We start from the raw sequence: 12,461 nt of genomic DNA, 5'->3' as shown, positions 1-12,461 counted from the left end.
CTTATTGCTTAATGATATATTTTTCTATAAATCATTTACTATTATTAAATAAATTTAAACACTGAAAAAAAATTATTTAGTGGTGACAATAAAATTAAGTTGCAAGAACTTTTATAAGAATCTCCTATATAATGTCTTAGGGAAACTGATAAATATTAGATCATTTTGATATGATATTTTTGGAGAACATTATTAACTTTGCTTTCATAATAATTTTTATGAAGAAAAAGTTGAAAAATGCTTTTTATAAGTTCTCTCAAATACTACCTCTAGGAGTGATCACATTTTTTAAAAAACCGTCCGAACTGATCACCTTGCATCGTCTCACACCGTCGTATCTCATTTTTTGAAATAATCGCGGTTTTAAAAAAAATGGAAATCGCCCTGCCGCCATGGTTCGGTTATAATTTTTGGCCCAAATCGCCCCGCACCGCACCGCCGTGTATATTAGTATTTAGCTAGAGTTATATTTATAGCACATTGTATATAATATACACAATAGATTCGATCATATGCCGCCTCCACTCTCTTCTCTCCCAACACTTCTTCAAAAAAATTCTCTTTCTCTCTTCATAATCTATTTACTACTTTTCTATACAAATATTAATCTTCAACCTTGCCTAAACATATTATAGTTGAGTAACTTTATTTTGTCGCTTGAATGTTATTTTATTTAGTTTTATTTTGTTTATTATAGTTTTCATTCATTATTCTAATACTTAGAATAGTTTTATTTTCTTTCATTTTACCTATCATTCATTAAAAAAAATCGCAAACCGACCGCAACCGCTTAAAACCGCCGAAAACCGCGAAAATGATTTTACATATAAAACCGCAATAAAAAAAATAAAATATAACCGAACCGCAATTGACAATTCGGTTTGAATTTCTTATGAAAAACCGTCAAACCGCACCGTGATCACCCCTAACTACCTCTAGGGATGCTTCAAAGATTAACTTTCATACAACTGGGTTCATAACTTTTTTTCAATAAGCATCTTGTATGATAATAAATATACATTTTTAGATTAGGGGTGTTCATCGGTTGGTTCGGTTTCGATTTTTTATTTCGGTTTTTTCGGTTTTCGGTTTTAGAAATATATAATCCGATATTCAAACCGTTTTCTTTCGGTTCGGTTTTATACTAAAACGGTTCAGTTATTTTGATGGGTTATTTCGGTTTTGATACTATTATTTTAATTAATATTATAAATATATTTTAAATAATAATATGTTATCTTTTTACATGATTTCTTTGTAAAACCTTTTAATTCAAATATCTAAAGCTTAAATAAACAACCATCAACTAAAAATTATTTAAAATGATTCTTTATTCACTAGATATCTTCTCATAAAATATATAATATAAATAAATATATGAATAAAATTATTAATTTAATAAAATTTCGATTTTTTCAGTCGGTTCGATTTTGACATATCTAATCCGAAATCGAACCAAATAAATTTCGGTTTTAACATTTATATCCGAATTTCAAATTTCGGTTTTCGGTTCGATTTGGTGTTCAGTTTGGATTTCCGGTTTTTTTCGGTTTTATCCAAAATTTGAACACCCCTACTTTAGAAGATAATAATGCATCAGATTATAACTTTTTCAAAAGAAAAATTAGAAAATTATCTGACGTACTTCCACGTAACAATTTATGTTTTTTTTTTTTTTTTTTTTGACGTGAGAATCCGCCGCCGATACTTTTCGGTGCGCTCTGGGTAAACCCCGGATTAACGCAATAGCCTGCAACTATGCTAGTCAGGTACTTACTACACCGAGTGAACCATGTGCGACAAATTAGTCCAAAAAAATATTGGCATGGAAAATCGAATTTCTGGCCAAAATTTCATGTTTCTGGAAACATGGGAGAGTGGAGACAAAAATGGGGTGGCGTTTAGATATAGAATGTGTTGCAACCATTTTATTTGGTATTCAGATATTTAAAAATAACTACCGTTAATAATCTCTAAAACATATGAAGATTCTTTGTCAACCTAGCTCTCCACATAATATTCTTATTTATGTATAAAAATAAAGTAATAAGGAAATAAATATGAAAAAATTATTATTCTAAACATAAATATATTTTCTATAAATAGTCGGTATATATACCATACACACGTATTATGCGGACAAACGACGTTTATAATTAATAAAAAGGTACCTTCAAAAGTACAAAAACGAAAGTGAAAAAAAAACCGAGGCGGCTTGGCGAACCAAAACGGTGCTCTGCTTCGACTCCACAAAACTAAACCCCTTCGAAACTCCGCCTCCTTGCACGGCAGCGCCGCCGCCACCAAGCAAATAATGAACTTCACATCTCTGCTGTCCCCCAACTCTTCAAGCTCGCTTTCCCCCCGCATTTCACTACCCCTCCGGCTCTCCAATTATCGCTCGCCGCCATCAGCATGCCTTAACGTGGACGTGCGAACACCCGATTCCAATCCAAATCCATTGATCCAAGCTAACAGGAGTGCAGAAATAATTGCCGAAGATAAGAAATTTATCGTGGGGACATATGCTAGGGCGCCGCTGGTGTTGTCAAGTGGTAAAGGGTGTAAGTTGTACGATGTTGAGGGACGAGAGTATCTGGACTTAACTTCTGGGATTGCCGTGAACGCCCTCGGTCACGGGGATCCGGATTGGGTCGCTGCGGTCAGGCAGCAAGCTGATACTCTAACTCATGTCAGCAATATTTTTTACTCTGAACCACAGGTAATGTTTTTTCCCGGTGTTTTTTGTTTAGTGTTTCATTTCTGTCATAATGGGGCTGCTTTATTCCTCGGAAAAGATTGATTTTTGGGTGCATCTTTTACTTGGAATTCATTTTGGGTTGAAACTATCCAAATCTAAACATAGCAAGTCTTGTGCAGTTTTTATCACAAATTTTCTGAAAGAATAATGTCATTTGATGTTCTTTCCTCGTTTGAGGTATATAATGAAGTTGGAAGGATAAAAGGATAAGTGCATTTAAATGTGTTACTCTACAAGGATTCTTTTTTTTTTTTAATGATGATTACCTTCTTAGTTCTTACAACTGTTACTTTGAGGAAGTTAATTGATGGTGCAATGGATCTTGATATGTTGGAGTTATTAGTTCGTTTCTATGACTTTTTATTTGTTAAATAAAAGCTAACTGATAGCTTGTTACTTCAGATAGAACTTGCGAAATGTTTGGTTTCTCTCTCTTTTGCTGATCGAGTCTTCTTCTGCAATTCTGGAACTGAAGCTAACGAAGCTGCAGTTAAGTTTGCTAGAAAATTTCAAAAATTTTCGCATCATGATAAGGAACCACCAACGGGGTTTATTGCCTTCTCAAATTGCTTCCATGGAAGAACAATGGGTGCTCTTGCATTGACAAGCAAAGAGCATTATCGTACGCCATTTGAACCTGTTATGCCAGGAGTCACTTTCTTGGAATATGGTGATATTCAAGCAGCTACAGAAGCAATTCAAAGTGGAAAGATCGCTGCAGTGTTTGTGGAACCACTTCAAGGAGAAGGCGGTATACATAGCGCGACAAAGGAATTTATCTCGTCACTCCGTGTGGCTTGTGATAATGTTGGGTGCCTTCTTGTGTTTGATGAGGTAAAAGATTAATTTTAAAGATGTTATTATCACCCTTGCTTGATCAACCTGAATAATGCATTCTTATGACCAATTATTTGTTAGAATCATGGTGCAGTTGTCTTGTTGTCACCATGATTTTCAGTTGTCTGAATAGAACATGAGAGCAAAATACATATAGGGAGTAGAAACAATTCATTTTTTAAATAGTTTTTATGCTAGCGTATATTCATGTGTCTCAGATACACTTTTGTGATATTGTCCGGCATTAAGGTATATATGAATTGGGCCATGAAAAAAGATGTAATCTTGAAGTATACTTACCATGAATAGTTACTAAGTCCTGGCTCATGTTATGTTAATGTTCCCAGGTACAATGTGGCTTAGGTCGAACGGGATATCTCTGGGCACACGAAGCTTATGGTGTATTCCCAGACATAATGACCCTTGCCAAGCCTCTTGCCGGAGGTCTTCCCATTGGTGCAGTTCTGGTGACCGAAAAAGTTGCTGCAGCTATAAGCCATGGTGACCATGGTAGCACATTCGCAGGTAGCCCGCTTGTTTGTACGGCTGCAATCGCCGTGCTGGACAAAATCTCAAATCCTAGCTTTTTATCTAGTGTCTCGGATAAAGGCAAGTATTTTAAAGACTTGTTAATCCAAAAATTGGGAAAAAACTCACACGTGAAAGAGATTAGAGGTTCAGGTCTCATTGTGGGTATGGAACTTGATGTATCTGCATCCCCTTTGGTCGAGGCATGTCAACAATCGGGGCTCCTTATCCTGACTGCGGGGAAAGGAAATGTAGTTAGAATGGTCCCACCCTTGATTATCACGAAGCGGGAACTTGATCAAGCTGTTGAGATCTTGGGCAGATGTATGCCTGTGCTCGATGAGCCTGTTAATCCGTAGAGTCTCCAGCTGGAATTTGGGATTTTACGTGGCATCTGACATGTCAAAAAATTGATGTAAAAGAGTTATTTGCGTGTTTATATTGACAACGTTTCTTTCAGTTGTAAAAATATGAGGGTTATTCTCTATAACGATGGGCAGAGGATAGAAAATTTTAATATCTGTGTTTTTTTTTTAAAAAAAATTATCTCCTAAAATGGTCATTGGGTACCTTACATGTTATCATTTGTCGAATGATATTCACCAAATTTCATACAAAGTGTAGAGCGAGTGTACATAGAACTTGGAGACTGGCCATTAGTAGACAAGTTCAGAGATTCATTTAGTAGTTTGTGTTTATAATTTTCGAAGTTACATATTTTGAGAATACCAATCCTCTCAACAGTATCTTTTGCATATGCTTAATGATTGACGCATGTATTCTGAGGTTGTGTTTTGGATGGATATTTAACTTGAGAATTCGAATGCCAATAACACGATCGATTTGGAGAACACAGGCAGCACAGTTGTATCACACATCGAACACAAGCATTTCAATTTTAAAAAAAAATGTATGCATATATATATATATGGATATATATAAAAGAGTTCACATTTTATCTTCATACTAAAAACATTTCCACAAAGGAAAACTAGACATTGAAGAAAAGAATATAACTGCATCTAACAGTTGAAGATCCGTAAAAAAATTCCCTGGAACTTTCCTTCATAACTAAACAAAAAGAATATATCCTAACTACAGGTAGTTCTTTCATGTCGAAATATGTAATTGGCTCTATCAGATAGTTACAGCAGTTTTGTTCTAAATCAAGGTTAGCCCTTATTCCGTATTGGGATTCTTTCATTATATTTTATTGATTCTAGCTCACCTCACAAGCAACTTCTAGGCTGTGATCTTCCTCGAACGGCATGTTCAGGTCAGGAACCACAAATTTAGGATTAAATGCGGCAATTTCCTTCTGCTTTAGACTGGAACATGTAAGAATATCATCGCTGTTTAAGATTGGTGCCACCATATTAGGGATGGAATCAAAAGCTGTTTTCTTTTGCTGAAGTTGAACTGAAACCATTCCCTTGCTTACGGATGTTGTCACTCTATCATTAAGCATTTGCAGTTCAATCTGTAAAAATGATCGTATCAGGTTCCCAGATGAAAAATGTTGGAAGGCAACACAGGACCAAAACTTTTTATGCTAAGCAATCGTCACAGCTTTCCAGTGATAAAACCTTTTGCAAGATGCTCTGATGATTACCTATAGCATAATCTTAATGTGCAAAGAGAGAACAGAAAAGCATGTGAATGAATATGATTGTTGAAATTGAGCGACGACCATATCAAAATTGGGAGTTCTAAGGTGACATACAACAAGCATAACGATATTTCAATATTACAATACCAAGATTGGAAATGACACATAAGCACAACGAAAGAAGCATTCAGAGCTAGCCATTTATGTCAACTTACACTTCAAAATCCTCCATACATCAGGAAAGAAAACAGTGTAAAGGCTATCTTGAATCAATTTGTGATTTAGTAACTAACTTTACAGGTAGAGTTTTAAAAATATGTTTCGCATCAGATGTATATTTATGTAAATTGAAGTACTTTATCCAAGTATACTTCACGAGAAGAGAGCACTGCCAAAACCTAGGCATATTTCTGAAAAGTCACTTCTAAATAGGCGGTGCATATCCTGATCATCATGCATTATCCACTTGAGATCACGTTCATTTTCGGTATAATTCCATATAAATATCTATAAATATACTTGAAAAGAAAGTGCATTACATTTTAGTGAAATGAGGTCATTTACACCAAAGTCAAGTTTATGTACCAAATAGTGAATTGATAAGAAAAAAAACCAAATGGAGCATGCATAATAATTGGACAAATGAAGGAGTTCAGGCAATTGCACCTTCGTCCTCTTCAAGCTTTTGTTTGTAGCCCTTTGTTTCTCCAATTTTAGGCGCAAGGATGCTATACCCTGAAGAGCAGGAGGGTCGTGCTTAAATATTTTTAATGTTGAATAAGCCTGAAATTTATGTAGGGAATAAAAGCGACAAAAATAGGTATGTACTCTTTTCAGCTCTCTTCTTTCTTTAACAAGCAAATTTTCCTCTTCTTTGAGTTCAACCAGTGTCTGCACATAAACATCATATACAATAAAACTGTAAGACTCTTGAAGGTTAATGCTACTCCTTTTGTTATCACCACTTTCTCAAATATTAAAGAGTATCACTTTTAAAAATATAATATATATATTTAAGGGCAAAAAATATATTTAAGGGCATCAATTTTGCATGCATAAACTACGTCGATTGCAGCTTTCAGTCGACATGGAAACTGCACTTAGACAAAGAAATCCCGGTCCCTAAAAGCTGAATCAAGATCCTGGCTAATTACACAAATAAGGCAAGACCTTCTTTTCAGTTTTCCAGAACTGACATCACAACTCAGTTATTTTCTTCGAAGTTGAAATAATTCACCTTTGTAACCAGCATCATACAGATATTTCAAGAGTACATGACATCCAGAAACCATAACTGCAGTCAACGATTAAAGAAAAACAACTATTGTTTCTTATGACTTAGCAACTGCATCGGTTGTATTGAATGTTTGAGCTATCAAAGAATGTTTTAACATAAAATCTAAGCAAGTTTGATAACCAAATAGATTCACCTTCTTCTTTCGCGACCTCTTGAAGGAGGATTTCTCACCTTCACCATTAGCCTGCAATATAAAACACAATCAATGAGTGATTCAATGTGCATCCAGTTTGTAAAGCTATTTTTAACCATGGTGAAGTGTAATAGAAAAAACAGTTTAATGTTCCTACATATGCAACATGGATGGCAATGTGACAAATACCATTATAGATTTTCTGTTTCTTTAATTTTGACAATTTTCATTACGTAAAAGTTTAACTGAGAAAGTGTAGAAATGGTTGTTTGTTCATCTCCGAGACTTTTATTTGTCTTTATGGCAACAAAAGAAAAGAAAAGAAAAGTTTGATAGAACTCGAGGATATGTTGTCCATGAATAAACAGCCTACTCAACTCATGTTCCTGATATGGACCAAGAATATTTAGAAAAAGATATCTTGAGCAGATATAGGTATGTTTTGAAAGATGAATTGCTCTCATTTCTTTAAACGAGGAAACTGAAGCAGCCCCAAATAAAGTAAAGGGATAAAACAAAGACGTGGAAATGTAAATTAATCAAGGAACCCAAAGTTAGTTGATGAGGTTGATCTGGCAATTTATTATCAGCTTACAACCCATAGTTTGGTGACAAAAAGTGGAACCCACCCCCCCGCTCCAACTACAGAGCTAAATCGACACCACGCACTTTTCCACACGTTTTGCATCAAATCATCTTCTACCCATTCTCCTGTCCCAATCCTTCATATACAACTAACCCTTATTCGACCAAATATCTAGTTTCCTGGACCTAAAAAAAGATACATATCAAACAGATGAAAGGGGAAATAGCCCACCATAATCAACCTTCTCAAATATTTTTAAAGCAATATCTTAATCTGTGACTGCCTCGGAAGATCCAAGAAAAACGACTCCATCCGTATTCCTTACAGGAAAATGTATGGTTGAGCAAAACCTGTCCAAGTCTAACTTCCAAATCCTATTCGCTCCTCTTTGTCCATACATATATATAAACATCGACACTTGCAGACCCTAGCTTGATGCGACTTCATATACAATGAAACGCATTTACATTTCAATCCACACCGGGAAGCCTGGAAAAGTCGAGACACTCGCATCTCCTAAAACGAAACAAAATTTTAAATCACATATATAACATAATATATATCATATTATTATTGAAAAATGTATGTGAATTTAACCCGATAAAAATATTGAACCATCCTCTAGATTAAATCCCCACGTTTGACCAAATGCTTACAAGAAGTCCTTTTTCGCCCATTTCCGATTCCGAACTCTGTTAGAACAAGTCTTTATTTTTGTGAAAGGACAAGTTTTTTATTTTTCATGTACAGTTGTTCGGTGCCTTGGATTGTTCGCTTCTAGTTGTGCACAAGTGGCATACAATGGTTAGATGATAAAGACAAGCAGAAACAGATAAAGAATAACTAGATATATATATATATATATACCAAAAAAATAAATAAATTTACACTCGGGTTCATGCTTCACGCACCTTGGATTTCTCCCCTAATTTAATACTAACGAGACTTGAATTTCTTTATCTTTAAACATAAAGTGTTCAACCACTAACAACGCTCCACCAAACAAAACGCAGACCTATGTCCCCACCACCGCTTAAACAGGGCACCACACCCCCTAATCAATTGACCACAATATCCCTATACAGAAACCCTCCAAGTCAAATTATAATAATACTTATTCCATAGCCCACAGAGGCAAAGGCGAAGTTGGTAAGGTTTGAGGCCACGCGTTGCGGGTTCGATCCCTCGTGTGGAGCATATTTCATGCTGAAATATTGAAGGAGTATGCTCTAGGGATTGGGTCATGTGCTACCTCCATCAGGTCCCTGCCGCTCGTGCACATCCCTCGATTTACCCTCCGCATGAGTCAATGGGCCTCTGACTCCCTTCGGGGTCAACCCTTTTTTTTAAATAATACTTATTCCATAAAAAAAAGATACTTATTCTAAAATTTGTTTTTATAATAATCCTATTTCCAACTATTATTCTTGTTCCATTTTCTTGGGCATTAAGCTCAGAATTGGAAATTTATAGTCCAACGAATAGGGTTTATGACACTTGTTAACATAGTTTGACTTGTGAGGCTTTCAGCCTAACCTAACAAAGCAAAGGGAACAACTCCAAAATTCACTCGTCCCAACCAAATAAAAAATGTACATAAAAAATAACACTGAATCCACAAATTCTTAGATCCACTGTTGGGTATCGGATCAGAGCGAAGCTAGAAACTTTCCAATATTATATATATATATATATATATATAGTAGGAAAATGAAATGACGCGAATGCCCTTCGGGGAAAGGGTGCATTCTGCAATTGTAGATTAAATAAGGCGGATATTAATGGGAAGATGGGCTGCTGACTGCTCAGCTCACAAAATTAAAGTGAAATGATCCCACCATATATTTCGTCACATATACGGTAAATCGATAAATATATCGTCATAAATAGCAACATATTAGATCATATATTTGCTTACATGCGTTGAATGATCGAGAAAAAGAAGGGGAGGAGGATCCAAAAATTACTGCAGATAAATAATATTAATATTGATGTTAATGTTGTTAATAAATGGAAGTGGTGGGATGGAAACGTGGAGGGGCATTTCGGTCAATCAGCCGGAGTAGATGCCGGGATCGTCAGATGACTGAACTGTCCCGGGCTTTCAGGAGGCCGCCCCGCGGCAGAGGAGGGGTATTATTGGAAAGTGACAAAAAAGGCAAGCAGGTGGAGAATAGAAGACAAAAGGTTAAAGGTTCGGAATGGCCGAATCTGGCTTCCACCTGCGTCAGCGTGGCAGTAAATATAAGCGATACGCAGGGGTATTTCCGTCAATTCCAATGAGATCATGGAATGACAACTGACACGAGAGCTGTGTCGAGGAAAGACTCGGAGAAACGACATCTCCTCCAACGATAACAGTTCCGCCGCCGACGCGACGCCACCGGACTCCGGAAATTGACTTTCGTCTCCGGAGAAGAACACGCTTGCGTGAGCAAACGCTTGAACACGAAACAAAGTACATGTATGTATGCTGCATGTGTATCTTTTCTTTTTTTGTGACCTTTTTGCGTGTACAAACCTTAGATCTCGTGGAGGTAGATGGTTTAGACGGTCGGCTGGACTCTTCCAGACCTCCCTCGGGAGAGGTGGCGCCGCCGCCTCCCCCACCACATCCGCCGCTGTAGGATGTGGCACCGCTCCACGACAGCGGCGTGGTGGGGCTGGCCCTGGGAGCCTGATTCTTCGAGGTATTGGTAACGGCAACAGGCTTTGACCTGCGTTGACGCACCGTCCACTCTAGCGGGCACACCGCCGGCTTGATATGACGTGGCGGCGTGGACGACGCGTGGTTTAGGCGCGCCAGAAGCTCCACCACCATGGTGTCGTCGGACATGGCGGCTTTCACCCAGTCGTCATCACCGGAATCCATCACTGCTTACAGAGAGAGAAAGGGGAGATGGGAAAATGGAATGGTGGTGGCAAAGAAAATCTGAATGAGAAGTTCACACAAATTTAATGTGTGTCTATATATATATATATATATATATATATATATTGGGAGAGGAGAGGAGTGTGTTTTATATGTATGCGTGCGTGTGTGGTGAAGATGCTTGGTGACAACTCCTTGTGTGTGTTTGGGGCCGACGATTTCGATTATGTGTAATGAGGTGGCTAAGACCAATCTTTAACATTTTTCTATTATCGAATTTGTTTTATTCGATTCGATTTATAAAAATTATTTTTTAGGATACTTCATTTTATTTTTATGTTTAATTTAGTAAAATGTTTTTTTTAAATAAGTTATATTTGATGTATTACAATTAAAGTTCACTAGTCGTGAAACAAATTAAATCAGCTTACATTTTTCTATTCTTCTAGTTCTAGCGTGGAATGATAGATAAGTAACTAGAGTTCTATTTTTTTTTTATTAAAAAAAAAACACATGGTTTGTCTACGAATACAAATTATATAATTTTGTGTGTGTTTAATTAATACGTAGAAGCAGCTCCATAGGTAGAGTGCCACCCCCTTTGGAGGACCACTTTATGGTACTTTGTTTGATACTTTAATACGTACTGATACTAGTCTCGTGTGCTTGATTTTTATTTTCGTTCGATTGTTTTTTTTTAATGAGTATTTTTTGTTCAAGAAATCGGAATTTAACGTACATCTTCCGATTTTTAACAAGTTTTTAAATTTTTTTACATAAATTTATATTTACTGAATAAAAAAGAAATAGAGAGACCTAAAAAAAGGGAAAAGAAAACGAGGTGTTTTGGGAATTTTAAAATTCACCAGAGGTTGTTGTGTTTATACATATAACTATCTATATATTTTTACAAAGAAGATTTCTAAATAATTGGTACTGAAAGTCTGAAACTATGTTTAAACGAATGTTAACGTTATGTTATTTATATTTTTCAGTTTACTATCTTTCGTATCATTCATATTTAATTATTACATCTCACGAGTGAATTGATACATAAAGTTGGGATGAATCCGAATCCAGTGAATTACTAACATATTATTAATACAGGGATGATATTTTCGAGACATAATGATTATAATGAGAGGATAAAATTAAAATGTAGTTACTCCGGTAGTTTTACGTTACTATATATTAATTAGTCAAATTCTGAAGGTTTGGTACGTGGCTAGCTTGATTGATTAATGCATAAACGAGTTTAAAGTTTAATTCACACTAATATTATATGTTAACAATATTTGAACATATATAAAAATATAATATATTTTATGTCAAAAATATTACTTTTTATCGTATTTATAAATCGAATGGACCCGATTTCAAATATATAAATTTGTTAGATTATCTCATAAGAAATATGTTATTAATTTATATTAATAACTAAAGTAAGCACGATGTGCTCGGACTAATTGTGTAGCTCTCTTTTCTTTTATGATGTACCTTTTTCTCGGTATTATATTAGAGTGTATATATGTCCTTTTTAATGCATGTGTATGAAAGTATGTTTATTGTGATGCGCAAAATATCTTGAGTCAATTTGACGCATATTGATAATATTAATGTTGAACTATATATATTTTAGAAATATATATGAATGAACATATCGATTCGATCTATATATAAAATAAAAAATAATATTTTTAATATAAAAAATAATATTATTACATGAATTTTGATCGACACCAAATATATCTTATAAAATTAATATGTAAGACAATATCACGTGAATTTTTGTATTCCAAAAGATGCATTTTAAGTTTCCTTTATTATATTTTTTTTGG

At 35.4% G+C, this 12,461-nt stretch overlaps 2 protein-coding genes across 2 annotated transcripts; one reads left to right on the top strand and one right to left on the bottom strand.

The window, feature by feature from the left end:
* The first annotated feature begins 2,180 nt into the window (after positions 1-2,180).
* LOC140874891 (acetylornithine aminotransferase, chloroplastic/mitochondrial) lies at positions 2,181-4,715 on the top strand. The gene is made up of 3 exons (XM_073278363.1): positions 2,181-2,722; positions 3,164-3,595; positions 3,946-4,715. The coding sequence occupies exons 1-3, from the start codon at positions 2,315-2,317 to the stop codon at positions 4,483-4,485; spliced, it is 1,380 nt and encodes a 459-aa protein (XP_073134464.1). The 5' UTR covers positions 2,181-2,314; the 3' UTR covers positions 4,486-4,715.
* A 327-nt stretch (positions 4,716-5,042) lies between these two features.
* On the bottom strand, positions 5,043-10,726 carry LOC140885074 (uncharacterized). Its single transcript, XM_073291998.1, has 5 exons — positions 10,273-10,726; positions 7,166-7,216; positions 6,564-6,626; positions 6,402-6,470; positions 5,043-5,606 (listed from the first exon to the last, which is right to left on the bottom strand). Exons 1-5 carry the CDS (start codon positions 10,621-10,623, stop codon positions 5,346-5,348), a joined length of 795 nt encoding a protein of 264 aa, XP_073148099.1. The 5' UTR covers positions 10,624-10,726; the 3' UTR covers positions 5,043-5,345.
* Between the last annotated feature and the right edge of the window lie 1,735 nt (positions 10,727-12,461).

This window comes from Henckelia pumila, chromosome 1 (genome assembly GCF_033568475.1).
Source record: "Henckelia pumila isolate YLH828 chromosome 1, ASM3356847v2, whole genome shotgun sequence".
Lineage (NCBI taxonomy): Eukaryota > Viridiplantae > Streptophyta > Magnoliopsida > Lamiales > Gesneriaceae > Henckelia > Henckelia pumila.
The sequence above is the reverse complement of the archived record's forward strand: the minus strand, read 5'-3'. Positions and strand labels throughout refer to the sequence as shown.

Bases quoted from the DNA above. Each gene is read 5' to 3' on its own strand.
- LOC140874891 (XM_073278363.1), top strand. From the start codon at position 2,315: ATGAACTTCACATCTCTGCTGTCCCCCAACTCTTCAAGCTCGCTTTCC. The intron at 2,723-3,163 runs GTAATGTTTTTT...TTGTTACTTCAG, and splicing joins TTTTTTACTCTGAACCACAG to ATAGAACTTGCGAAATGTTT. The intron at 3,596-3,945 runs GTAAAAGATTAA...TAATGTTCCCAG, and splicing joins GCCTTCTTGTGTTTGATGAG to GTACAATGTGGCTTAGGTCG.
- LOC140885074 (XM_073291998.1), bottom strand. From the start codon at position 10,623: ATGGATTCCGGTGATGACGACTGGGTGAAAGCCGCCATGTCCGACGAC. The intron at 6,471-6,563 runs GTACATACCTAT...CCTGCTCTTCAG, and splicing joins AAAGAAGAGAGCTGAAAAGA to GGTATAGCATCCTTGCGCCT. The intron at 5,607-6,401 runs GTGCAATTGCCT...TCATTTTTACAG, and splicing joins AAAGCTTGAAGAGGACGAAG to ATTGAACTGCAAATGCTTAA.